The sequence below is a fragment of the Carlito syrichta genome, unplaced genomic scaffold (assembly GCF_000164805.1).
Source record: "Carlito syrichta isolate Samal-C Ts95f unplaced genomic scaffold, Tarsius_syrichta-2.0.1 Scaffold312893, whole genome shotgun sequence".
NCBI lineage: Eukaryota > Metazoa > Chordata > Mammalia > Primates > Tarsiidae > Carlito > Carlito syrichta.
The window spans coordinates 903,336-930,497 of NW_007256989.1; the positions used below are offsets into that span (position 1 = coordinate 903,336).

Below are 27,162 nucleotides of genomic sequence, written 5' to 3' on the forward strand. Positions count from 1 at the left end.
TTTCTTTTGTTTGTTTTAATATAATGTCAGGGTTTTAGTTTGTTCTTGTTTTGAGGAATAGTGAAAAGTATGTATATTCCATCTTCCTGAAAGTAGAAGTCAGGTTTATTTTTATATATTCTCCTAGTGCAGTGGTTTACACTGAGAAATTCTGGTTAAATATTGATTGATGTATGAAGGGGCAGTGTAGCTTCACTATGACCTCCCATAATTCATACATTTAATATCTTTATGAAGTCTCAGTATGTAACAATAATATGATCTTTTAAGTTAGAAGGATTTGAATTTGAACCCTGGTTCTGCCATATACCAGTTGTGTTGCTTTTGGAACTATTTAATAAACTTCAGAGCCTCAGTTACCTAATCAATAAAATGGTGTTAATAACAGTGCCTGTGTTAAGGTTGCTGTAAAGACTGAGAATTGTTGTAAAGGCTTTTGTATAGTACCTGGTACAAGGTGAGCTTATAATAATACTGGCTGTTGTTGTCATGGTTTATTTTTGAGTTCCTAGTCAAGTAAGCTAATTCTCAGATGTATTTTTGCCAAGCTAGTTCTTCCCAGTAATATATAGAAGTATGTAGAAATTATATAGAAATAATTATATTTATCCCTTTACGTTTTACCTGTTTGGGTTTGGTGTGGCAAGCTCACCAAATACTTTTTCTTTTTTTTGAGTTGGAGTTTTACTCTGTCACCCAGGCTGGAGTGCTGTGGCATGCTCACGACCACCCCAGTGTTGACTCCCTGGGCTGAGGCGATCCTTCCACCTCAGCCTTCCAAGTAGCCAGAACTATAGGTGCGCACTACCACGCCTGGCTAATTTTTGATTTATTATAGAGACAAGGTCTCGCCAAGTGGCCTGGGCTGGTCTAGAACCTGCGGGCGCAGGCCATCCACTCGCCTCGGTCTCCCAAAGTGCTGGGATTACAGGCTGAGCCACTGAGCCCGGCCACCAAATTCTTTTTCTAGCTGACATATTTGATGAGGTCTCTTATCAAATTGTGAATTAAAATTTTTGATTAGCACTCTGCTGAGACTATAGTTCTGACTTTCTTCCTTCTAGTGTTTTAACGTCCAGGTTCTTAAGACTTTTTTGTTCTGTGTGTTTTGGATTCCTTTTTTTCTAGTGTATTATTAATCTGCTAAACTGAAAAATCAGCCTACCTTTTCCTGGCTTGTATCTTAGGATAGCATGACTTTGTCAAATATGGTGCTGGCTGGGCTCGGTGGCTCAGCCTGTAATCCCGTGCCTTTGGGAGGCTGAGGTGAGTGGATTGCCTGAGCCCGCGGGTTCGAGACCCGCCTGGGCAGCAAGACTTCATCTTTACAATAAATCAAAAAATCAGCCGGGCGTGGTAGCACACGCCTGTAGTTCTGGCTACTTGGAAGGCTGAGGCGGAAGGATCGCCGGAGCCCAGCAGGTCGAGGCTGCGGTGTCCGGGAGCGGCCACTGCATTCCAGTCTGGGCGACAGAGTGAGACTCCAACTCAAAAACAAAAAACAAAAAACAAATATGGTGCTGATGTAAAATTATGCTGTGTTTATGCTGTTTTCTGATCTACCATTAGAATTATCTGTTAAATAGAATAGAGTTACTGTGAGAAAAATCAATACTGTGTTCTTAAGTGAACATATGCTGTTTGTAGTATGTGTCTTATCCAAGTATTTACAAACTGTGAGATATAAGACTTGAACTCATGAGAAACAGAGTGTTAGGCTGCACCCATATTTCACAGATGAAAAATCTCAGGCCCAGAGAGCTTAAGGGAGTGAGTGCCCATGGTTGTATGCTACATATTTGCAAGGACTTGCGCCCTGGACACTATTTTAGAGTATTATGGCGCATTCATGACATCTAGTGGTCAGCTATTCTTTCAAGGATTGTGCATCGCTGATAACAAAATGCCATTTTTAAAAATTAAAAAAAAATATAAATACCTTCTAAAGACTCTTTTTAGCTTCTTAAGTTTAGTAGGAAATCATTGTTGATTCTGAGACCTTAAGTGGGATGTACTGCAGTTTGAAGGTGTGACAGTAGAGGGCAGTAAGGGTTCATTCATTTACTCTGTGGTGCGAGGTGTCTTTAATTTTGTTGAGATTTGTCAACCATCAAAATTTTGGACCATTATTTGAGCAATGATTTTGGTCTGTGTTATTTGCTGCTGTATCCCCAGTGCCTTGTACAGTGCTTGATCTATAGTAGGCTCCCAATAAATAATCTCTGCAAGTACTTTTCCTTGGGTATTTAAACATTCAAAGGCAATGAAGATAATGACAGGTGTCTTAATGTCCAAGGCAGTGGATTAATCTGAACCACTGGCACAACATTTTAACTTTTGAGTTTGATATCTTTAAGGTTCTTATATTTGCAAAATCATTTAGTTATTAAAGACCAGCTTGGCCCTTTTCATCTTTGGTTAGCTAATAATTGGTGACTGACGGTCTTATGGCCAAGTATTAGATAGTGTTTTCTTTCCCTTTGAATTCTCATGTTATGTTTCTAGTACTTCTAATAGTTTTAAATTAGATGTTGAGGGATCTTAAGGAAATACATTAGTAGACAGAGTTGTCAAATTGGGGCACATTTCTTTTGGAGTGGGGAATTGTTCTCCACTAATGTGAAGTTATCTTATTACTCCCTGAGGTTTAGCGTTGTTTTGTAGGGTAGTTTAAGGATTTTAGCCCATGGGGAAGATATAGAGGAATGGCTTTCAATACTTGAAGAATTAAGACTGTTTTGTAGCAATCTAATTTTAGAAGATCATCCTAAATTTTCATGTGGTTCATGCTTTAAAAATTATTTCTGGGATAACTGTCTATGTAAAAAGGCAATAGAATATGTTTTGGATGCTTATGGCAGCTTGGTTAAAAACCAGTTGTGATAGTTTCTAGAGTGCTGTGAACCTCTAGACATTTAAGTAGCATAGTGGGAGCATTGTGGGAAGGAGCATTTTAATATTTAAAGTTTCCCACAAAATCCATTATGCTTGAAACAGACTATCTTATGAGGGTAATGGGCACCCTCTGATTAGTTTACAGCTTTTAAATTACATAGATTAACATTGTTGCATTTTAACCTCACATTTCCATGTAGCAAAATGTTAGATGAATTGTTAGACATGCTGATCTCTTTTTTCATAGCTCAAATCATGGACTAATTGTTTAAATGGGCTAATGCTTTACATCCTTGCTAATATTTCCTAAATATAAATTATGTGGTAAAATAATTATAGTGGTTTTAGTGTTTGGCTGGTAGTTTTAAACTCAACTTTTTTTTTTGAGTCAGAGTCTCATTCTGTTACTCAGGCTGGAGTGCAGTGGCACAATCACAAATACTGCAGCCTCAATCTGCTAGCTCAGGGGATCCTTCCATCCTAAGCTTTCCAGGTAACTGGAACTACAGGTGTACACCACCACACCTGGCTAATTTTTTGACTTACTGTAGAGAGGAGATCTTGCCAAGTTGCTCATCTGGTCTCAAACCCCTGGGCTCAGGCAATCCTTTCTCTGCCTCCCAAAGTGCTGGGATTACAGGTGTGAGCCACTACACCCAGCAAAACTCAACATTTTTTTTTTTTTGAGTTGGAGTTTCACGCTGTTGCCCAGACTAGAGTGCAGTGGCCCCTCCCGGCCACCGGAGCCTCGACCTGCTGGGCTCTGTCAATGCTTCCGCCTCAGCCTTCCAAGTAGCTGAAACTACAGGCACACGCTAACATGCCTGGCTAATTTTTTGATTTATTGTAGAGATGAGGTCTCGCCAAGTTGCCCAGGCGGGTCTCAGAACCCGCGGGCTCAGGCAATCCACTCACCTCAGCCTCCCAAAGCATGGGATTACAGGCTGAGCCACCGAGCCCGGCTGAAACTCAACTTTTTAATGGAATAAAAATATCAAAACAATGGTAAACTTGAAGCAGATCTTGGAATAAATTTTTCTGAAACACAAAATATTTGCTTTTATCCTTTAATAATTTTTGTCTTGAACATTTGTATTTGTTGTTAGTGTACTGCATTGGAACAAAAGCTGAAAAAATTGACTGAAGATTTGAGTTGTCAGCGACAAAATGCAGAAAGTGCCAGATGTTCTCTGGAACAGAAGATTAAGGATAAAGAAAAAGAGTTTCAAGAGGTAAGGGAAACGGATATATGAAGAGTTTGTCCAAAGACTTTTTGTGGGCTTTTCATAGTTTGATCATTTGAAAAGGGGAGCAGTTTATAATTATTTGGGAAATTATATTAGAGGGAAAATGCTTTGTGAGCTAAAGGTCACTTTACTTTCCTTCATACCTACACTCCTGTGCTTTTTGTCATCTTTCAGTTTTTGACTGGGGAAGGAAATTAGTCAGAATTTTCTTTTTTATTTATGTTTTCTGTTTTTTTTGAGATTTGTTACTGAGTAGGAAAAGATCGTATTTATTCCTTTGGACGCTCTGCTGTGAAGGAAATTGTATGACATTCTCTAGTTGTTTTTAAAGCTTGTGGGTTGGCAAATAAATGAGAAAGGTAGTTGGCAGCGGAGTTAGGGTGGAAGGTGCCCTTGCAGAAGAATCTGCCAGGTTGGGTCTTTCAGGTGATTTAATTTGAACACGTCTCATACGGATGAAGAGTTGATAGCTTTTAATATGAGTGACTAGAGGTGTTAACTGGGATCTTTCTGCAGTTATCACAGTTAATGGTGCCATTTTAAGTGCCACATCATTTCTGATGTTTTAAGCGCCATTTGTGTGTTTGATTTCTTAGCTGAGTTGTGACTTGCTGCTGAGTACTTCTCTTTTGCCCCTGATCCTTCAAAATATAGAAGATTAATTCAAGACTAGTACAAGGCGGAAACAGTGTTTCCATGTGGTCAAGTGATGGACTCCTTTCCCTTGCCCTCAGAGGCCTGGATTGGATTAGTGGGCCCAGCGGTGAGGCTGATTACATTTGTCATTAAGTGGATGGTTGGCTGACTCCTCACTGTCTCCTGCACTTTCTCTACTGCGTCACCTGTGAGGATGCTTGTGTGTCACTCTGGACTCTCCCTAGGGAACCATCATCAGGCTGATGTGTGTGCCCTTTGTTTTTTAGGAGCTCTGCCGGCAGCAGCGTTCTTTCCAAACGCTGGACCAGGAGTGCACTCAGATGAAAGCCAGACTCACTCAGGAGTTACAACAAGCCAAGAATGCGCACAACATCCTGCAGGCTGAACTGGATAAAGTAGGGCACTCGCTTGCCTCAGTAATCTCCCCCTTTCCCTGTCCATGGTATTCCTCTGTCACAGCTGGCATATCATCTTTTTAAAGAAAAATTTTTCTAGTCTCACTTTTCTCACTTGTCCAAGTGGAGAGCAAACAACCTTTCTAACTCTCGGTTAGAAACTCTTTGTTTCTTTGTCTTGAGGAAGAATGGAGTGAGTTAGGATTTCAGATCTGAAGGTCTGTGGAAGTCTCCGATATTCTGGTAGTTCTTATCATGTGACCAAGTGGGAATTTATGCCCCCCCAATAGTTAAAGCATTGAAAATGCTAATAAGTTTACTTATTTAAGACTCATGCCTGAAATCCCAGAATTTTGGGAGGCCACGGTGAAATAACTGCTTGAGATCAGCTTGGGCAACATAACAAGACCTCATCTCCACAAAAAAATGCAAAAATTAGCTCGGTGTGGTGGAGGGGGGGTTCTGTAGTCCCAGCTTCTTGGGAGGTTGAGGTAGAAGGATTGCTTGAGCCCAGAAGATTGAGGCTGCAGGGGCCGTGAGCATGCACTCTAGCCTGGGTGTACTTTAGCCTGGGTGACAGAGTGAGACCCTAACTAAAAAAAAAAAAAAAAAAAAAAAAAGACTTACTACAGGTGTTCTCAGGCAGTTGACATGTCATTTACATGTTGATGACTCTTGTTTTGCATTCCCAGCCTGGATGCCTGTCCTGTATTTGGGTGTGTACTTGATATTGCACTTGCATATCTAGTAGGCGTTTCTACCGAGTATGCTAATATTGAACTCCAGCTATTTCTTTTTCAAATCTGCTCCTCCCTTAGTCTTCTTCATCCCAGTAATTAGCAGTTCTATTCTCCACACTGCTCAGCTCCAAACCTTTGTGTTGGCCAGGCATGGTGGCTCATGCCTGTAATTGACTGATTGCACTGACAGCACTTTGGGAGGCTAAGGTAGGAGCATCACTCGAGGGCAGCAGTTTTACACTAACCTGGACAACATAAGTGAGACTCTGTCCTTACAAAAAATACAAAAGCTAGCCAGGTGTGGTGACATGTGCCTGTAGTCCTACTGACTTGGGAGGCTGAGGCAGGAGGATTGTTTGAGCCCAGGAGATGAAGGCTGCAGTGAGCTGGATTGCACCACTGCACTCCAGCCTGGGTGACAGAGCGAGACCCTGTCTCAAAAACAAACAAACAAATCCCCAAAAAACCTTGTCAGCCACCCCAGAAACCCTCTATGTGTCCCTACCTTCCTGCTAAGACTAAATCTGACTTTTATGTCCCTCTTTATAGTCTATATTGACTCTACTTTTCATCATATCTAGTGCCACCTCCTGGTTTAAGCCACCTTCCTCTCCCTTTTTGGATTACTGTCCTAGCCTCTTCTTTGGTCTTCCAGCTCCTGTGTTTGTCTCTACTTTTTTTCTTTTTTGGTAGAGATGGGTCTCACTATGTTGCCCAGGCTGGTCTTGACTCCTGGACTCAAGCGATCCTCCCACCTCAACCTCCCAAAGTACGGGGATTATAGACATGAGCCACTGTGTCTGGCATACAATTTGTTTTCAACCAGCAGCATAGTGAGCCTTTTTTATTTTTATATTTCTTTTTTGAGTTGAAGTCTCACTCTGTTGTCCAGGCAGGAGTACAGTTGCACAATCATGGCTCACTGCAGCCTTGACCTCCTGAGCTTGGCAATCCTTCCGTCTCAGCCTCTCAAGTAGCTGGGACTATAGGCATGTGGTACCAGGCCCGACTAGTTTTTTTATTTTTTTATTTGTAGAGACAAGGTCTTGCTCTGTTGCCTAGGCTGGTCTTGAACTCCTGGGCTCAAGTGATCCTCTCACCTCGGCCTCCCAAAGTGCTAGAATTACAGGCATGAGCTGCTGTGCCTGGTATACAGTTAGTTTTCAACCAGCAGCAGAGTGAACGTTTTAAAGTATAAGTCAGATCATGTGACTTTTCTGCTCAAAACCCTGCAATCACTTCCCGTCTCTCTCAGATAAAAGTCAGGTCCTTCCACAGGTCTGCAGGACCTTCACTGGGCTCCCTATCACCTCATTCACCAAACTTATCTCTGGCTCTCCCTTTACTCACGTGGCCTCCTTGACCGAGCACACCAAGTGCATGCCAACTCTGGGCTTTGCTCTTGGAGTTCCCTCTTCCAGGGATGCTCTTTTTCCAGATGGATCTGCCCAGTGTGCTCCTTTGCTTCCTTGAGCTTTCAGCTCGAATGTCACCTTTCAGAGTGTCTCTGGACACTACATACATCCTTAACCTCAAGCATTTTCTGTTTTCTTTAGCTTACCTGGTTTTCTTTATAGTGTATTTTGCCATACATACAATATGCTCATTTGTTTGTTTTTATATTATCTTCCTTCTGTCATTCAAATCTTTCCATGAATTTTTTTTGTTTATTCAGCGCTCTAGCTACAGCACTTAAACACTAAATATCTGTAACTTTCAAATGGCAGAGCAGGGCTGGCTATGGAGGCTCATTTGGTAATCTCAGCACTTTGGGAGGTTGAGCTGGGAGGATTACTGGAACTTAGGAGTTTGAGACCAGCCTGGACAACATAGCAAGACCTTGTCTCTAAAAAAAAAAAAAAAAAAAATTAGCTGGTTGTGGTGGCACACATCCCAGCTACTTGGGAGGCTGAGGCAGGAGAATTGTCTGAGCACAGCAAGTTAAGGCTGTGGTGAGCTGTGATTGTGCCACTTGCACTCCAACCTGGGTGAAAGAGTGAGACTCCAACTCAAAAAAAAAAAAAAAAAAAAAATAGAGCATCTGCAATGCAGTAGTTCTTTCTTTTCTTGACTTTTCTTGCTAGAGTGAGTGACACATTTTATTGTATCCTGGGCATGTCAGGTATTCACCCGTTGTCAGTTGTTTTCTTAGTGTTTGCATCTTTATTTCCTAAAATTAAGATTTTACCAAGTAAGTGGAATATCTTATGTTATGAGAACTATCACTTAAAACTCTTAAATTCAAGATAATGCAGTAGGACACGGCAGTAGAGGAATCAGAGATGAGGGAACGCAGATGGGAGGGGGAGCTAACTGTATTGATATTTGTTATATATGAGGAACTATCTGAATTACTTATAGATACATCTGTCTATCTATCCGTTTATCCAAGTTAGGTAAAAAGAAAGAAAAATCCTCCTTCTCTCTCCTCTTCCAGGATAAATTGTTACTCACAGTTTAATGGGTGTTCTCCAAGGGCTTTTAAAAAAGACATTTATAGATGTGTAGTTGGAGTTTTTGTTTGAATTGAAAGGGAACATTCTGTTTATTTTCTACCCTTGCTTTTATTGGATGTTTTGTTGTTTATTTAGTCATTCCCCTAATGGATATTTCAGTTCTCATCATTTTCTTGTACACTGCTGTACTGTTTGTAATATGTGTGTGGTGCTGATGTTTCTGTAGGACAGTTTCTGGATGTGAAATTGATGGCCTGAAGGGATAGGTATTCTAACATTTCATAGATACTGCAAATTGCCCTCCAAGAAGTTATAAGCAGTTTAGTCTCTCATTAGGTATAAGAGAGGGTCTTTTTCTACTCATCTTAGTTTATCAGAGAAAGTCTTGGTTTTTACAGCTTTGCCAGCTAGGGAGTAAAAAATGTTATCGTATCATTGTTTTAATTCTTATTTCCTTTATTATCATTAAAGTCATTTTTTTCAGTAGTTATTAGTATTTTTTGTATGAACTTTTCTGTTTCTACCCATTGCTCTTTTTAACAACTTTTTTTTGTAAATTGAATCATTAGTGTGTTTGTATGTTATATTATGGATACAGGTTAGTTTAAAAATTTTGTTATATGCAAAAGGTGCCAAAACAATGTATACACATTTTTAAGAAAGGAAAAAATACTGTATATATATTGTAATACTCAGTAAAATGCGTACAAGTCATGTTTGACTTCTGCAATTACAAGAGGTGCTCAAAGTGGTTACCATCAATGTCCAGACACTTTTGATTACAGTGAACATAAAATGTGTATACATTTTTTTGCCCCCCCTTTATATTGAAAGCACATTATCTTGGTTTATTTCTTAGCTCATCTTTTTTTTTCCCCCAATTACTATCTTTTTTGTTTTTTTGTGATTGGAGCTTTCTTTTTGGCTTCTCCCCCAACCCAGCCATTCTCATCTCCATTTGGTGCTGTCATATCACCAAGTGATACTACCAGTTCATTATGATGTTTTAAGTTATATATTTAGATATGATGTGTGCTGTTTCTCAGCCAAAATAAATGGCTAAATGATTATTGAAAAAGTAAAGAACATAAAAATGACACTGCCATTTTTTTTTCTTTTTTCTTTTTATAGGTCACATCAGTAAAGCAACAGCTAGAAAAAGATCTGGAAGAATTTAAGCAAAAGTTCTGCAGAACTGAACAGGCGTTCCAGGCAAGTCAACTCAAAGAGGACGAACTGAGGAGAAACATGGAGGTAAGTGAAGAGGGAGCTGAGGATTTCCCACTTCTGTGTCAGGGGAGAAGAAGATTTTTATACCATTTGTCAGTAGCTTATTGTGACCACATTTTTTTCCCTTTTTTTTTAGTCAGGATCTCAGTCTGTCATCTGGGTTAGAGAGCAGTGGCATGATCACGGCTTACCATAGCCCTGACCTCCTGAGCTCAGATGATCCTTCTACCTCAGCCTCCTGAGTATCTGAGACTATAGGTGTGTGCCACCATGGCCAGCTAATTTTTTGACTTTTTGTAGAGACGAAGTCTCACTATGTTGTTCAGACTGGTATTGAACTCCTGGGCTCAAGCAATCCTCCCACCTTGGCTTCCCAAAGTGCTGGGATTACAGGCATGAGCCATCAGACCCAGTTTCTATTTGCTAGAAGTGTTACAAAGTATTCTGTATATCACCCATGACAGCATATGAATATTTATTTTTCCACTCTCCATTCTCGATGTAATTACTAATATGCATGTAGCAATTAAAGGAAAACATGACTTGTATGAAGAATGCCTACTTCTTTTAAAAAGATTGCTTTAGACCACCTAGGAGGTGGAAGGATGGAAGAAAGAAAGGAAGGGATTTTCTAAAGGGAAGGAACATTGTTGGTGAGAAGTATTATCTAAATCCTTTCTCTAGGGGTTGACTTTTGAGTCATCCAGTATTAAAAAACCTGTGGAAAATCACAGACTTATATAAACAAACATAATGATGGATGAAAAGCTTCTAGATTAAAAATTCTTATAAAAACATGGGCCGGGCTCGGTGGCTCAGCCTGTAATCCTGCGCCTTTGGGAGGCTGAGGTGAGTGGATTGCCTGAGCCTGCGGGTTCGAGACCCGCCTGGGCAGCGAGACCTCATCTCTACAACAAATAAAAAAATCAGCCGGGCATGGTAGCGTATGCCTGTAATTCTGGCTACTCGGAAGGCTGAGGCGGAAGGATCGCTGGAGCCCAGCGGGTCGAGGCTACAGTGGCCGGGAGCGGCCACTGCACTCCAGTCTGGGTGACAGAGTGAGACTCCAACTCAAAAAAAAAAACAACAAAAAAACATGAAGGCCAAGTGCAGTGGTTCATGCCTGTAATCCCAGCACTTTGGGGAGCTGAGGTGGGAGGATCATTTGAGGCCAGGAGTTTGAGGTCAGAACCACCCTGGGCAAGATAATGAGACTTCATTCCTACAAAAACTTCAACAAAACTAGCACGGCATGGTGTTGTATCCCAGCTACTCTGGAGGCTGAGCGGGAGGATCACTTGAGTCCAAGAATTCGAGATTACAGTGAGCTATGATTGCGCCACTGCCCTCCAGTCTGGGCGACAGAGACTCTGTCTCTTATAAAAACAAAAGCAAAAACAAAAAACAAGTAATTGTAAATTACATTAGCCTGACTTCAAAGGTGAACACTGACCTTAGTGCTCTGCATGTGGAAGCATTGGTTGACAGTGTCTTTGGAGATTATGTTTATTCTATAAAATGATGGGTGAGTTTATGGGTGGCATGGATTTGAGAACTACCCCGATGTTTCTACTGATGGGATTTTATCCATATGTACTTTAATTTGGCTTTTCTCTGAATTTATTTAGTGGCCTGAGTTTTATTTTAAGGGCTTAATTAAGAACCATTTAGCAACAGTTAATAGACTAAAACAATTTGAAGAAAGCCATAGATCATTGTAAATTTAGGAAGAGGAACAGCACAAGGATAGTAGAAGTTCCTTCTCTGTTAAACCTCACAGAATGTTTTTCACTTATTCTTTAGTTTTTCCATTTATTTTGTAAATGTTCTGAGATCACTTTTTAGGCTGTAAAGATTTAGGAACAAAATTCTCTGTAAGGATCAGTTATTTATGCCAGTGAGGAGAGTCCAAATGTATTTATCCCCACAGCTTTGCAGAGTATATCATGATGGTAAAATCAGAACATCTGTCAGTAGCAAAGAGGTGATTGTTAAATCAGCTAGCCTCGAAGGGGCAATCCTGCTAGAGACAAGGGGCCACGGCTCCAGCCACCCAAGTGGAAGAAAACTTCAGATCAGATGATGGTTTCATCAGCAAACGTTTTCAAATGGAAGTGTTTGTTTCAGCAAAACAAATGTTTGCCTTTTGGCCAGTGGGGACCAACCAACAGATGCTTCTGCTAACATTTCCACAGGCAGACTGGCATCGAACTCTTCCCTCTGTGAGCTTCCCTTTCAGCCAGGAACTCTCCTGCGACTCCACTGGCTGCCTGGTGGAAACATTTTGTAAAAGCTATCATCTGGTTAAGAGGGTCCAAACACTTTTAAAGCTGTGTGCTTGGCCAAGATGCAGTAGTGGGCTGGACGTTGTCTTGCAGGTGTTTCTGAAGACATGTTCATGCCCTAAGGTCTGATTTGCCAGCTTAGAGCTGTCCTCAATTAACCCTAGACAGTCCCGAGGTACATGATTATCTCGTTTCATTTACATGTCACTGATTTCTGTGTCGAGTGAGAGAGATCATGTGAAAGTGTTTAGCCCAGGGTCTGGGAATGTATTTAGTATTTGTGTTAATTTATGTTTATGTTTGTGTATGTGTCTTCTTTTGAGTGATATCAAGAATTCAAAGGGTTTAGCTGGCTATTGTGTTTTGCATTAGGACTGAGATCAGAGAAATGATGTACCCAGTTAGGGTGGTATATAAGTTAGTAGGAAAATGGTGGTGGCTTTAAAGTGAGCGAGATCTGAAATTGCATTGCTTTTTTGCACTTATCTGCTGTGTGACCTTGAGATGATGCCTTACCCTTTCTAAGTCTGACTTTCCTCATCTGCACATAGAGACAAATAATCCCTCTCCCTTTTCAAGACTGTATTCATGGTTAAATTAAATATTGTATGTCAATATAGTGCATAAATGCTCAATTATTGCAGTCCACCTGCTCATTGCTTTGGCCTTCACAACTGTTATGACCTTTTGATGTTAGCATTGTTGGCTGTCACCTGCAGGCGTAGAAAGTGTGACCGGAGGACAGTGCATTTGAGATTTTTTTATATTTAAAATTTTGCCTGTTCTATTCTTGTATCACGCTGGGTATCTTTTTGTATCTAATTATAAGTAAGTACTAACAAATTTAGCACGCTTATAGGTTTTGGATGCCGAAATAATGTGACAGTTGTGACTGAAATTTTCCTTGTCGGTGTTTAGTAAACATGCTGCTCACGATGAGAAATTATCAGTACTGGAAGTGTGATTTAATGGCCCAATCAAGGGTAAAGTTAACATTTAGTATTAAAGTGAATGGAGTGTTGAGATACGCTGCTCATCTAGCTTCCAGTGCCAGACCCATAGCATTGGGGTTGGGTAATAAAACACTGTCATTAGACACTCAAGATAAGGGAACACTTGCTTGGGGACCTTCCCAAGCACAGGGATCTGTATTACACTAGGTCCTCTAAGGAGCTTGGTCTGGCAGGCAAGAATGATGAGGAGGAAGGGGAAAAATACATCCTTTGTGTCTATCCCTAATTCATGTCCATAGGCTTCGCCCTAGCAGGGGACATATTAAGTGATATTCATGGATGGGATCATGCCCACACAGTAACTGAAATTTGTTTTGTCTGGCCCTAGGAAATGATGCTTCCCTTGCTGCCCCTAAACCGGAGTTGATCTGTGTGGAATTGCTTGCTAAGCTCTAATGCTGGCTGGTGGTTATAGGGATATTTGTTGTGTTTTTCCAGAGTAGTACCCAATTTTGTACATCATGTGAGGATGCAAGAGTTGCCTAGGAGAATATATCTTTGTATGCTTAACTCATTGTTGATAATGAGCTACCCAATCAAGTCTTAAGTGGCTGTAGCCTCGCGGAAAACTAATTGCTGATGGATGGCCGGCTGCACATCCATTTTCAGATGTTCATTTTCTAAATTCTGGCCTTTTAAAATTCTTGGGTTGGTCATAGTCATAGCATTATAAGCCTGCTGGGTCCCAGGATTGGCTGAACATTTCTTCGTTAGGAACAAATATTTATGGAGTTAATGCCAGAATAGAGAAAGGCATGTTAATCTTTCCATTGAGCTTCCTATTCATTTAAATGTCTCCAGTTATGGACAGAGATGGATTGAGACCAACAAACACATAAGCATAAAATTTCCCTCTCTCTCCCTCCTCTCCTTTTTTTTACCTTCTTTTCTTCCTTTTGGGATATACCCAGTTTTGCACATGGGGTCTTTCCAGACTTCTTGTCAAACCTCCAGATGTTGGTATCATTAGATTTAATTTTTTTTTCAGCATAGAAAACATTTTCTAAGCTGCAAAATAAAAAAGCTAAGTCAACCCAGGTAGTTACATTCTAGTTACTCTCTTATGTTGACCTCATTCAGTTGATCTCAGCATTGATCGTAGAGATCTGGTTACTGTTAAATTTGGTGAAGAAGTACTAATAATAATTCTTCATTACTTTTGTAGAAGTGCTTTAAAGTGTTTGTCCTTTCCTATCTGTGATCTCATTTGAGGGGTGATATACTGAGCCCGAAGAACAAACAAGTGATTATAGGTTCTATAGTTTAATGATGCTAATATAAATCAATAACATTGTTGCACCTTAATGATCATTCTTTACAAAATTTAACATTGACGAGTGTGACTATTAGCCTCTCAGTCTTGAGGTGAGTTGGAGCTGCCCTTTAGTTCTGATTGATATCTTAATTTGATAAGAGTGCAGTTTAGCTAGTGGCAGGGAAGCAGGATTAGGACACAGGAGATGGAGGAGTATAATAACCACAACAGGGTTCTGTCTTATTTTAATGATGAAATGAATGCATATATAGGAACCAAGCAGCTGCCAGCAAGTTTTCAAGTACTTTCTACTAGCCAGATTCTCCCTCTTCTTGAATTTGGCTTTGCTACATCGGTACCCATCTGCTGGTAGTAACCAGACTGATAATTGAAGGCAGCCTTCCAGCGCAGTATTGCCAGGGCCATCTGTTTTCTAACAGTGCAGTAGGGTTTTGGAGGATGGGTCTTAATTGTTTCTTTAAGATTCAAAAATTTTCCTCTTCTCAGAGGAATCTTTTTGAAATGTATTTTTGTAAAAATTAGCCTTAGGAATTTTTTTTCCTCCTGAAGAATGTGAGGTGCTTGGCTCTATCAGCTTAATGATACTTACCAATTCCCTGTCGTCCAGAGAGTGGTGTAGAGTGGAGGCTGAGATACTTATCAGCTATAAAAATCATTGAAAGTTTTAAGTATGGTCGGACGTGGTGGCTCATGCTATAATCCCAGCACTTTAAGAGGCTGAGGTGAGAGAATTGCCTGAGCCCACGGGTTTGAGACCAGCCTGGGCAACTTGATGAGATCTCATCTCTATGATAAATTTTTTTAAAAAAGTTACCCAGGCATGATGGTTTGTGCCTATAGTTCTAGCTACTTGGAAGGCTGAGATGGAAGGATCACCTGAGCCCAGCAGGATGAGGTTGCAGTGGCTGTCAGCGTGCCACTGCACTCCAGCCTGGGTGACGGAGTGAGACTCCAACTCAAAAAAAAAAAAAAAAAAAAGAAAGTTTTAAGTATGAGTATTTATGATGTTTATTATGTGAGTCTTATGTGGTTAATAAGCAATAGTGTTTTTATTTGGCATGCAAATACTACTTGGTTTTAAGATTCAGAGAAACATGCAGGTGTCCCTAGGTAACAGAATGGAACTGTGTATGCATCTCTGCTACATCGATGCTTGGGTAGCTCTTTAATTGGATACCCAAAGACCCTGTTTTCACAGAGAAAGCTCAGAAGCCACAATTAATTCTTCCTCTGTGCTTCAGCCGTGTGATTTTTCCATCACATACTCTCTGTCTCTTAAGCACATCCTGGTGGCATTGGTATCACATCTTCACCCATTGGTGAGTACCCAGAGACTGCCTTATTCACGTCTGCATTTTTCATGATGCATGGTCCAGCATCGCTAACATTGCAGATTTTCTTTCTTTCTTTTTTTTTTTTTTTTTGAGTTGGAATCTCACTCCATCGCCCAGGCCAGAGTGTAGTGGTACGCTCACGGTCACCCCAGTGTCAACCTGCTGGACTCTGGCAATTCTTGTGCCTCAACCTACTAAGTAGCTGGAACTACAGGCGAGCGCTACCACGCCTGGCTAATTTTTGATTTATTGTAGAAATGAGGTCCTGCCAAGTCACCTGGGCTGGTCTCGAACCCGTGGGCTCATGCAATCCACTCGTCTTGGCCTCCCAAAGTGGTTGGATTACAGGCTGAGCCACGGAGCCCGGCCACAGATTTTCTTGGTAAGCAGTTATTGAAGGCAAATTTTCCCATAAAGACATTCACATAACAGTAAATCTTAAAATTGTTTTGCAATGAAAAGTAAAAATGTATCATGAGAATATTTTTGGTTTATTAACACATCAAATGTTTGTAAAGATATATTTGGTCATTCAGGTGTGATAGGAACTTGGGGTTTTTGTCTTTGAGGATCTTGTAGATAGGATTTTCCTAATGACCAAATTCCTTAATATGCATATGAACGATGAGGAAGTTCAAATAAATCTATTTCTTGAGGGAAAATAATTATTGTAAGATTTGGGGTTTGTGCTTTTGTTTTGATTTCTACTCATAACATTTGATTTAAGTAAGAATGTCTAACTTTATTGGCAATCACAAGAAAAAGTGTGATTCTTTCCCTAGTGAGATATATAAATATTTTGGTTTGGAACTTTTATTAAGGCAGAAATCATAACTTGCTTGAGCATGTGTTTCATTTATAACCAAATAAATGTGTTTTAGGAAGCAAAGAAGGAAAACTGCTTCCTTGAGAGTCAGTCTGAGCAGAAGGCCAGAGAAGTCTGCCACTTGGAGGAAGAACTCAAGAAAATCAAACGGTGTCTGAATCAGAGCCAGAATTTTGCAGAAGAAATGAAAGGTAAGTAAACACTAAGTAAACTATTAAGTGAAACTTAGTGTTTTAGAATGACTTTTCTAAGCGATTATTCATTCCCGTGAGGGAGGGTGGGGGGCATTAGCATATTAGAGAAACTTCTTTGGATTTTTTTCATATATTCACTTAAAAAGATGTGTGCAGTTGATGTGGGAGAAGTTTTTCATCTTCCACCTTTTAGTTTCCAGAGTGATAATTGGACATTTTTAAATGGGAATATATTGAGTCCCCAAATGTCTGGTGTTCAGCACTTTGAAACCAGAAGGGTAAATATTTTCCACACAAAGCTAAATTGTCAGTGTGTCTCTCACCCCTGAGTGCTATTGTCTGTGTCTCAAGTGTGCTTGTTAGTTACATCCAGACAGCTCATGTCCTGACTCATTATCATTTCCCTGATAATGGAAAAACCTATATTAAATGCACGTTTTCCAAGCCTTTAATGACCATTGTTTTTGATGACTTACTTGACGAATGTTTTAATTTCCTTATTTTAAAGCCACAGAATTATGTTCTACACATCAAACGAACCTACCATTGGCTTCCCATTTGTTTGTTTGTGCCATGTATCTGTTACTTATGTTTATTTTCTCACTTGGGGTATTTGCCTGTCTAGGATTTCTTTTAACTCTGATCTGTGGAATGTGTGTTACACTTCTCTGAGACTATTTTCTTTTTTTTAATTCCAATCTCCCCAGGACAGTGTTCAATTTTCCCATGGTAGCAGGTAGAAATGTCAGTTTTGAGTTTTCTTGAGGTAAAACTCTAGGAATAGGAACTGCTAGGTCATTTTTCATTGTTGGTCGCCAGTGTCATTGTTTGAGGTCCTCACAAGTAAAGTAGATCGAAGCCCTGTGGTGCTATCTCCACAAGCCATCAACTGTCAGTAGGAAGATTGAGATGAGAGGATTAGAAGTATTTACTGCTTTCCACATAATGTAATGTGTGAGATGGTAATATATGCTGCCTTTGTCATCACTATGGAGGTTCTCAGCTTTTAATCTCCCCCAGCATAGTTGTACAACATGAAGCCCTCTCATCACTGTTTAATGAAAACATGGTGGTTATGCTCCACTAGGAGGGGCCAGTGGGAAGAGGTGAGTCACTGGGCAGAAAACAAGGTGGGAATTGGAGCAGCTTCCAGATGATTTTTGTATTTCATAGACACTGCCCGTACTGTGAGATACTGAGATGTAGGTGATATTGTACCTTAAGAATACTCAGCCGGGCTCGTGGCTCAGCCTGCTATCCCGTGCCTTGGGAGGCTGAGGTGAGTGGATTGCCTGAGCCCGTGGGTTCAAGACCCGCCTGGGCAACTTGGTGAGACCTCATCTCTGCAATAAATCAAAAAATCAGCTGGGCATGGTAGTGTGTGCCTGTGGTTCTGGCTACTCGGAAGGCTGAGGCGGAAGGATCGCCGGAGCCCAGCAGGTCGAGGCTGCGGGTGGCTGGGAGCGGCCACTGCACTCCAGTCTGGGCGACGGAGTGAGACTCCAACTCAAAAAGAAAAAAGAATACTCACAGATAGGCCTTGAAAGTTACTGAAATATAGTGTCATATATTCTTTTCTACTTAAGCCTACTCCTGTGGATTTTTAGCTAAAATAATTGAGTAGTTATTTACTTTTCTGGGACATCAGAATCACTCCACTATGAAGTAGAATATTTCCATTTCAGTGCTGTGCTTGTCCCAGTTTTCTCTCTTTGAATAAATATTTCAAAAGATGAGGGGGAAATACACACATACCTAAACACATGCAAACAAAAAGAAGAAAAGAAAGTTTCAATTGGTTAGGAAAATATCCCTCTGTACTTTATACAACAGCACTGTATTTTGTTTTTTTGTTTTTTTTGAGTCGGAGTCTCACTCTGTCACCCAGACTGGAGTGCAGTGGCCACTCCCGGCCACCACAGCCTCGACCTGCTGGGCTCCGGCGATCCTTCCACCTCAGCCTTCCAAGTAGCTGGAACTACAGGCGCGCGCTACCACACCCAGCTAATTTTTGATTTATTGTAGAGATGAGGTCTCATCAAGTTGCCCAGGCGGGTCAAGTCTCGAACCCGCGGGCTCAGGCAATTGACTCACCTCGGCCTCCCAAAGTGCTGGGATGACAGGCTGAGCCACCGAGCCCGGCCACAACAGCACTGTATTAAACTGCTAGAAAGATGAACAAATTTATTATCCTTACAATGAAAATTTTTCTCATTTTAACAAAAATGCAAACTTAGTTATCACAGACATGCTACTTTTCAGGAGGTACCCAGGTAATAATGCCAGTTTTTACAGGGCTCAAGAAGTTGTTTGTTTGGACTTTTTTTTTTTTAGAAATTCTTAGAATTCTTACTGATTAAGTATATATTATATACATTGATGACTTTTTTTTTTTAATAGCCAAGAATACCTCACAGGAAACCATGTTAAGAGAGCTTCAAGAAAAAATAAATCAGCAAGAAAACTCCTTGACTTTAGAGAAACTGAAGCTTGCCGTGGCTGATCTGGAAAAGCAACGAGATTGTTCTCAAGACCTTTTGAAGAAAAGGGAACATCACATTGAACAGCTGAACGATAAGTTAAGCAAGACAGAGAAAGAGTCCAAAGCCTTATTGAGTGCTTTGGAGTTAAAAAAGAAAGAGTATGAAGAATTAAAAGAAGAGAAAACTCTGTTTTCTTGTTGGAAAAGTGAAAATGAGAAACTCTTAAATCAGATGGAATCAGAAAAAGAAAGCTTGCAGAGTAAAATTAATCACTTAGAAACTTGTCTCAAGACACAACAAATAAAAAGTCATGAATACAATGAGAGAGTAAGAACACTAGAGATGGAAAGAGAAAACCTAAATGTCGAGATCAGAAACCTACATAATGTGATAGACAGCAAGTCTGTAGAGCTAGAGATGCAGAAACAAGCGTATGTGGAGCTACAGCAGAAAGCTGAATTCTCAGATCAGAAACATCAGAAGGAAATAGAAAATATGTGTTTGAAAACTTCACAGCTTACTGGGCAAGTTGAAGGTCTCGAACACAAGCTTCAGTTACTGTCAAGTGAAATAATGGACAAAGATCAGCGCTACCAAGACTTATATGCCAAATATGAGAGCCTCAGGGATCTGCTAAACTCCAAAGATGATTCTCGAGTGACAAATGAGGATCATCAGAGAAGTCCTTTGGCTTTTGAACAGCAGCCTGCCATGAATAATTCTTTTGCAAATATAACTGGAGAGCAAGGAAACATGCCTTCAGAGAGGAGCAAATGCCATTTAGAAGCAGACCAAAGTCCGAAAAATTCAGCCATCTTACAAAATAGAGTTGATTCACTTGAATTTTCGTTAGAATCTCAAAAGCAGATGAACTCAGATCTGCAAAAGCAGTGTGAAGGGTTGGTACAGATCAAAGGAGAAATAGAAGACAATCTCATTAAAGCAGAACAGATGCATCAAAGTTTTGTGGCTGAAACAAGTCAACGCATTAATAAGTTACAAGAAGACACTTCTGTTCATCAGAATGTTGTTGCTGAAACATTAGTTGCCCTTGAGAACAAGGAAAAAGAGTTGCAACTTTTGAATGAAAAATTAGAAACTGAGCAAGCAGAGATCCAAGAACTAAAAAAGAGCAACCATCTACTTGAAAACTCTCTAAAGGAGCTACAATTTTTCTCTGAAACCCTGAGCTCAGAGAAGAAGGAAATGAGTTCCATCATTTCTCTAAATAAAAGAGAAATTGAAGAACTGACCCAAGAGAATGGGACTCTGAAGGAAATTAATGAAACTTTAAATCAAGAGAAGATGAACTTACTCCAAAAAAGTGAGAGCTTTTCAAACTATATAGATGAAAGGGAGAAAAGCATTTCAGAGTTATCTGATCAGTACAAGCAAGAAAAACTTATTTTACTGCAAAGATGTGAAGATACCAGAAATGCATATGAGGATCTCAGTGAAAAATACAAAGCAGCCCAAGAAAAGAACTGTAAATTAGAGTGCTTGCTAAATGAATGCACGAGTGTTAGTGAACATAGTAAAAATGAGCTGGAACAGCTAAAGGAAACATTTGCAAAGGAACACCAAGAATTCTTAACAAAATTAGCGTTTGCTGAAGAAAGAAACCACAATCTAATACTAGAGTTGGGGACGGTGCAGCAAGAGCTGAAATCTGAGATTGCAGATGTCCAGAACAATGCCAGGAGTGAGGCTGATGGGTTAAAGCAAGAAATCATGACTTTAACGGAAGAACAAAATAAGATGCAAAAGGAACTTAATGACTTATTACAGGAGAATGAGCAACTTAAACAGTTAACAAAGACTAAACACAAGTGTCAAAATCTAGAATTGGAACCAATGAGGGACTCTGTGAAAGAAATGGAGAGTGAGATAAATAAGTGTAATTGTCAACTTCAAATGGATCTTGAAGTTAAAGACATTTCTCTAGACAGATATAATGTACAATTGGTGCAATTAGAAGCTATCGTAAGAGATATGGAATTAAAACTTCAGGAAAGTGAGAAGGAGAAAGAGTGCCTGCAGCATGAATTACAGACAACTAGAGAAGAATTAGAAATTAGAAATCTGCAAGACACACAGTTGCAAGAAATTAGTGACCTTAAAGACTGTGAAACAGATTCAGAAGAAAAGTACATTTCAGTGCTTCATGAGCTGTCAACAAGTCAAAACAACAGTACAAACCTGCAGTGCCCTCTGCAAACAGCAATGAACAAGCTGAATGAGCTAGAGAAAATGTGTGAAATACTGCAGGCAGAAAAGTGTGAACTTGTGTCTGAGCTGAATGATTCAAGGTCAGAATGTATCTCAGCAACTAGTAAAATGGCACAAGATATGGAGAAGCTAGTAAATGAAGTTAAAATATTAACTGATGAAAATGGTCTTCTCCACGGTGAGTTAGTGAAAGAAATGCCAGAAGGCGAATTTGGCAAACAGCAAAAAGAGCAGCAGTCTGTGTTCTTGAATCCATTGGATGATAGTAATTCCTATGAGCACTTGACATTGTCAGACAAAGAAGTTCAAAGGCACTTTGCTGAATTACAGGAAAAATTCTCATCTTTACAAAGTGAACACAAAATTTTACATGATCAGCACTGTCAAATGAGCTCTAAGATGTCAGAGTTACAGACCTATGTTGACTCATTACAGGCTGAAAATTCAGTCTTGTCAACGAATCTAAAAATCTTTCAAGGTGACTTGGACAAGGAGATGAAGCAGGGCTTTGAGGAGGGACTAATTCCTTCTCTGTCATTTTCTTGTGCACCTGACAACCCTAGACTTACCAGCTTTGGAGACTCCTCTTTTTACAAAGCTCTTTTAGAACAGACAGGAGAAATGTCCCTTTTGAATAATTTAGAAGGGAATGTTTCAGCAAACCAGTCTAATGTAGATGACGAATCTTGCAGCAGTCTGGAGGAGGAGAATGTGAGCAAGAAAGAAATCTCATCTGCCTCAGTGAAGAGTGTTGAAGAGCTTGAGTCCCTTTGTCAGATATACCAGCAGTCCCTTGAGAAGCTAGAAGAGAAAATGGAAAGCCAAGGACTTATGAAAAATAAGACGATTCAAGAACTCGAACAGTTATTAAGTTCAGAAAGGCAAGAGCTTGACTGCCTTAGGAAGCAGTATTTGTCAGAAAATGAACAATGGCAACAGAAGCTGACTAGCGTAACTCTGGAGATGGAGTCCAAGTTGGCAGCTGAAAAGAAACAGACAGAGCAACTGTCACTTGAGCTTGAAGTAGCGCGACTCCAACTACAAGGTCTGGACTTAAGTTCTCGGTCTTTGCTTGGCACTGACATAGAAGATGTAAGTACCCGGATTTACATGCTATTTCTTTGTTTACATGGCTAGTAGGCAATCGACAAATGCTTGTTAAATTGAAGTCTACGTTAAAGCTCAATTACAATATTTTTAGGGTTCAAGGAGGTAAACCAAAATATACCAACATTTTTTGAAACAAACCAGAACTTGAGGAAAATGTGTAAAGCTTGAGGAGTAAAATTTCTAGAGTGATTAGATTTAAATACTATTATAAGGGGAATTACTTAAAGATGTTTGTAAAGTCTGGAGAAAATTATATCATGGAGTCTGAAGGTCCTTAGAATGTGTATGTATTTTAACTCTGTTAAATATTACATTAAAAGCTTGTGTTAATTGTGTTCACTCAGGAAAAAAGTTAAGAGCTTATGAATGGTACTATGATGTAAATTTTTAACCTCTCATGCCCTTTTCAGACTATTTCTAATGTTACAGCATTATAGTCATGAAACTAAATATAGGAGATCTTTTAAATACTACTAAATAATTTTTCTCCAACAATTTATTATGGTATAAAAATGTGATTTGGTATCAGTTACTTAAAGAGACATTTCTTTATAGAATATGTAATTGTCTAGTTGCTTATAAATGTTCTTTCTAGTCTACCAGCTTAAAAATAATACTCTGTAGTTTGTGAGACTCATTTGATTTCCTTTGTCTACCTCTGAGGTAGGGAGGGCAAGTCATGGTGAGATGGTAACAGTAGTCACAATAGCAGATCGCCAAAGGAAAGTGAGACTCAAATATGTAATTTACCTAATGCGTGCTGGATTGGTGATTAAGTCCTTGAGTTAAAGATGATCATAAATACTAAAGGTGGAAGCTGAACATATGGTTAGCCTCTTCTTTGATAATCACAAGGATAAATTTTATAGTTAGACTACCTAGAATATTCTTAGCAAGGAAGAAAATATGAAAAATCATTGTTGTGAAGGGTTTGCCTTCATGATAAATATGTTACCCAGGGCCTTGCCCTTGGGGACCACTAACTTAATGTTTAATTGTATTGAATATTTGGATAGAGAGAAGAGAATGTAGTGGAAAATGCACCCCTTAAAGAGATGTGTTTAGCAGAGGTCAGATGCCAGTTTCTGAAAAGTAATACTTAAGTCTATTCTATTTTGATTCTTCTTGAAAAATAAAATGCATTCTTGTTGTATGTTATAATTATAGGCTATTCAAGGCCGAAATGAGAGCTGTGACATAAAAGAATCAGAAGAATGTGCTTCAGAAACTATAGAAAGAACACCAAAGCATGGCATTCATCAGATTTATGATAAAGATGTTCAACAGGGCCTCAATCTAGAGATTGAGAAAGTAACTGAGATGGGTGCAGGAAAACTCACAGGAGAGTCGTCTAGGGAGCAGTTCCCAGAAACCAGTTGTGAGTCTCCAGTGGAAGTCAAAGCCCAAGGCTGTTCAGAACCCATTTCTGAATTGTCCTTTTCTGCTCCTAATTCTTTGGTATCCATGGATTTCTCAAGGAATCAGGAAACCATCCAGAATCTTCAGTGGCAGATAAAAGAAACGTCAAATGAGAATTTGAGATTACTACATGCAATAGAGGACCGTGACAATAAAGTTGAAAATTTGCTAAATGAAATAAAAGAGTTAGACTCAAAACTCCATTTACAAGAGGTCCAACTTAAGACCAAGATGGAAGCCTGTATAGAATTGGAAAACACAGTTGAGGAACTTAAGAAAGAAAACTCAGATTTAAATGAAAAATTGGCATCTTTTCCTTGTGATAACCAGGAGGTATACCAGAGAGTAGAGACTTCTGAAGACTGCAATTCCCATTTGGAAATGAGCATGGATAAATTGTCACAGGAAGTTATTGAAGATAATGTAGCCAAAGTGAATGACAACTGGAAAGAAAGATTTATTGATGTGGAAAATGAACTGAACAGGATCAAATTTGAAAAAACTAGCATTGAGCATCGTGTCCTCTCTGTGGAAGCTGACTTAGAGACAGTTATGACAGAAAAGCTACATTTAGAAAAAGACAATGAAAATAAGCGGAAAACTGTTGTCTGTCTTGAAGAAGAACTTTCAGTGGTCACAAGTGAAAGAAACAAGCTTCATGGAGAATTAGATACTATGTCAAAGGAAAACAAAGAACTGGTTCAGCTGTCTGAAAAGATGAGGGAGAAAATACAAGAGCTGGACTCTTGCCATGGTGAATGTCTCCATCATATGCAGGTGGTAGAGACAGAGGCAAAGGACAAAACAGAACTCCTTCAGAATTTGTCCTCTGATGTGAATGAGCTGTTGAAAGATAAAACGCGTCTCCAGGAGCAGCTGCAGAGTTTGGAAAAGGACTCGCAGGCGCTGTCTTTGGTAAAATGTGAGCTGGAAAACCAAATTAGACAATTGAATAAAGAGAATGAATCACTTGTCAGGGAATCCGAAAGCCTGCAGGCCAGACTGAGTGACTCAGAACACGAAAAGCTGAACGTCTCCAAGGCCTTGGAGGCCGCACTGATGGAGAAAGGTGAGTTTGCAGTGAGGCTGAGCTCAACACAAGAAGAAGTGCATCAGCTGAGAAGAGGCATTGAGAAACTGAAAGTCCGCATCGAGGCTGATGAAAAGAAGCAGCTCCATGCCATAGAGAAACTGAAGGAACGTGAACGTGAGAATGATTCACTCAGGGATAAAATTGAGAGCCTTGAAAGGGAATTGCTGATGTCTGAAGAAAACCAAGAGCTTGTGATTCTTGATTCTGAGAATTCCAAAGCAGAAGTAGAGACCCTAAAAACACAGATAGAAGAGATGGCCAAAAGCCTGAAAGTTTTAGAGTTAGAACATGTCACTTTAAGGTCTGAAAAAGAAAATCTGACAAAACATCTACATGATAAACAAGATCAGGAGTTGGAATTAGACAAGTTGCTCTCTTCACTTAAAAGCCAATTAGAAGAAAAAGAGCAAGTGAAAATACAGATAGAAGAAGAATCTAAAACTGCAGTGGAGATGCTTCAGAGTCTACTGAAAGAGCTAAATGAGGAAGTAGCATCCTTGAGTAATGACCAGGAAACCTGGAAGACCAGAGAACAGAGTCTGGACCCACCAGTGGAGGAAGTGCATCAGCTGAGAAGTATTATCGAAAAGCTGAAAGGCCACATAGAAGCTGATAAAAAGAAGCAGCTCCTTGTCTTAGAAAAAATAAAGGAAAGTGAGCATCATGCAGATCTGCTTAAGGATCGAGCTGAGAACCTTGAACGAGAGCTAGAGATATCAGGAAAAAACCAAGAGCTTGCAATTCTGGAGACAGAAAATTGCAAAGCAGAGGTAGAGACCCTGAAAGTAAAAATAGAAGGGATGACCCAAAACCTGAAAGATCTGGAATTAGATCTTGTTAACGTTAAGTTGGAAAAAGAAAATCTGACCAAAGATTTACAGAAAAGGCAAGAACGAGTATCTGAATTAGAAATACTAAATTCTTCCTTTGAAAATCTTTTGCAAGAAAAAGAGCAAGAAAAAGTACAAGTGAAAGAAGAATCTAATACGGTGGTGGAGATGCTTCAAACACAATTAAAAGAACTCAGTGAGAAAGTGGCAGCCATGTGTAAGGACCAAGAGACCTGTAAGGCCAAAGAACAGAATTTGAGTAGTCAAGTAGATTGTCTTGAACTTGAGAAGGCTCAGTTGCTACAAGACCTTGACCAGGCCAAAAATAATTATATTATTTTGCAATCTTCTGTGAATGACCTCATTCAAGATGTAGAAGATGGCAAACGGAAACTAGAGAAGAGGGATGAAGAAATCAGTAGACTAAAATGTCAAATTCAAGACCAAGAGCAGCTTGCCTCTAAACTGTCCCAGGTAGAAGGAGAGCTGCAACTTTGGAAGAAGGAAAAATTAGAACTAGAAAACCTGACAGTGGAATTGGAGCAGAAGATCCAAATGCTGCAATGTAAAAATGACACTTCGCTGGGCAACTTAGATGTGCTGCAGAATTCTTACAAAGATCTAGAGAATGAGTTTAAATTGGCAACAATGGAGAAAATGTCCTTTGCTGAAAAAGTAAGTGGCCTTGCCTATTTATTTTTATAAATATGTAGTCATGAGGGAGGGAAACCACTTTGAATTACTCGTACATTTCCTTCTGGACAGTGTCTGCCTTATTAAACCAAAGTTTGTAAAGGGTCTTGAACCATGGAATCATTGGGTGGCTCTGGCAGTAGTGACGGCTCTGATACATTTCTATGGGTTATTTTCATAGATTTGGACTAGGTTTTTAATGTGGCACCTACATATAGGAGAAACTTTGAGTTATGAACAGTTCCTGGTTCTAATTATATTTCCCTTCCTTACAGTACATCAGAATAGCAGCTTTCCCATACCCAGTAGAGAACCACTACTATAGAGAGTATAACAGATACTAGTTAGGATCAGAAGGGATCCTTCCACCTTGCCCTCCCTTTTTGCCCTTAGGAGAAAGAACCTTTAAAGATACTTATTTAATTATAACCAGCTGAGCACTCATGGCTCCCAGTCTGTGTCCAGGGGATTTCATACCTTTGTTCCCTCTTTTATTCGTGCAGTCTCCTGTTAGCAGATGATTAAAGGGAAGATCTGCCATCAAGGGGCCTGATGTGCTTACTTACTGATCTAGGAAAGTGATTCCTTCAGATAAATTTTTACTGAACAAATATCAAAGAACAAAGGAGTATCCAGACAATGCAATGTATCACCACTCTGTGTTTTCTAAGAATTTCAGGTTTTTGTATACCTTGCAAGAGATGGCAGTCAGTATGGAAGTGATGAGACAAACTCTACTAGGCTGTTTCAACTTCTA

General features: G+C 39.7%; 1 protein-coding gene across 1 annotated transcript in view; it reads left to right on the plus strand.

Moving 5' to 3' along the window:
• CENPF (centromere protein F) overlaps positions 1-27,162 on the plus strand; it is a 65,942-nt gene that overhangs the window by 20,200 nt on the left and 18,580 nt on the right. The window contains exons 8-13 of the mRNA XM_008070088.2: positions 4,002-4,127; positions 5,066-5,194; positions 9,522-9,644; positions 16,410-16,545; positions 18,949-22,352; positions 23,538-26,387. Of these exons, the coding sequence (XP_008068279.1) occupies positions 4,002-4,127; positions 5,066-5,194; positions 9,522-9,644; positions 16,410-16,545; positions 18,949-22,352; positions 23,538-26,387 (6,768 nt within the window). The remainder of the gene's footprint in view (positions 1-4,001; positions 4,128-5,065; positions 5,195-9,521; positions 9,645-16,409; positions 16,546-18,948; positions 22,353-23,537; positions 26,388-27,162) is intronic.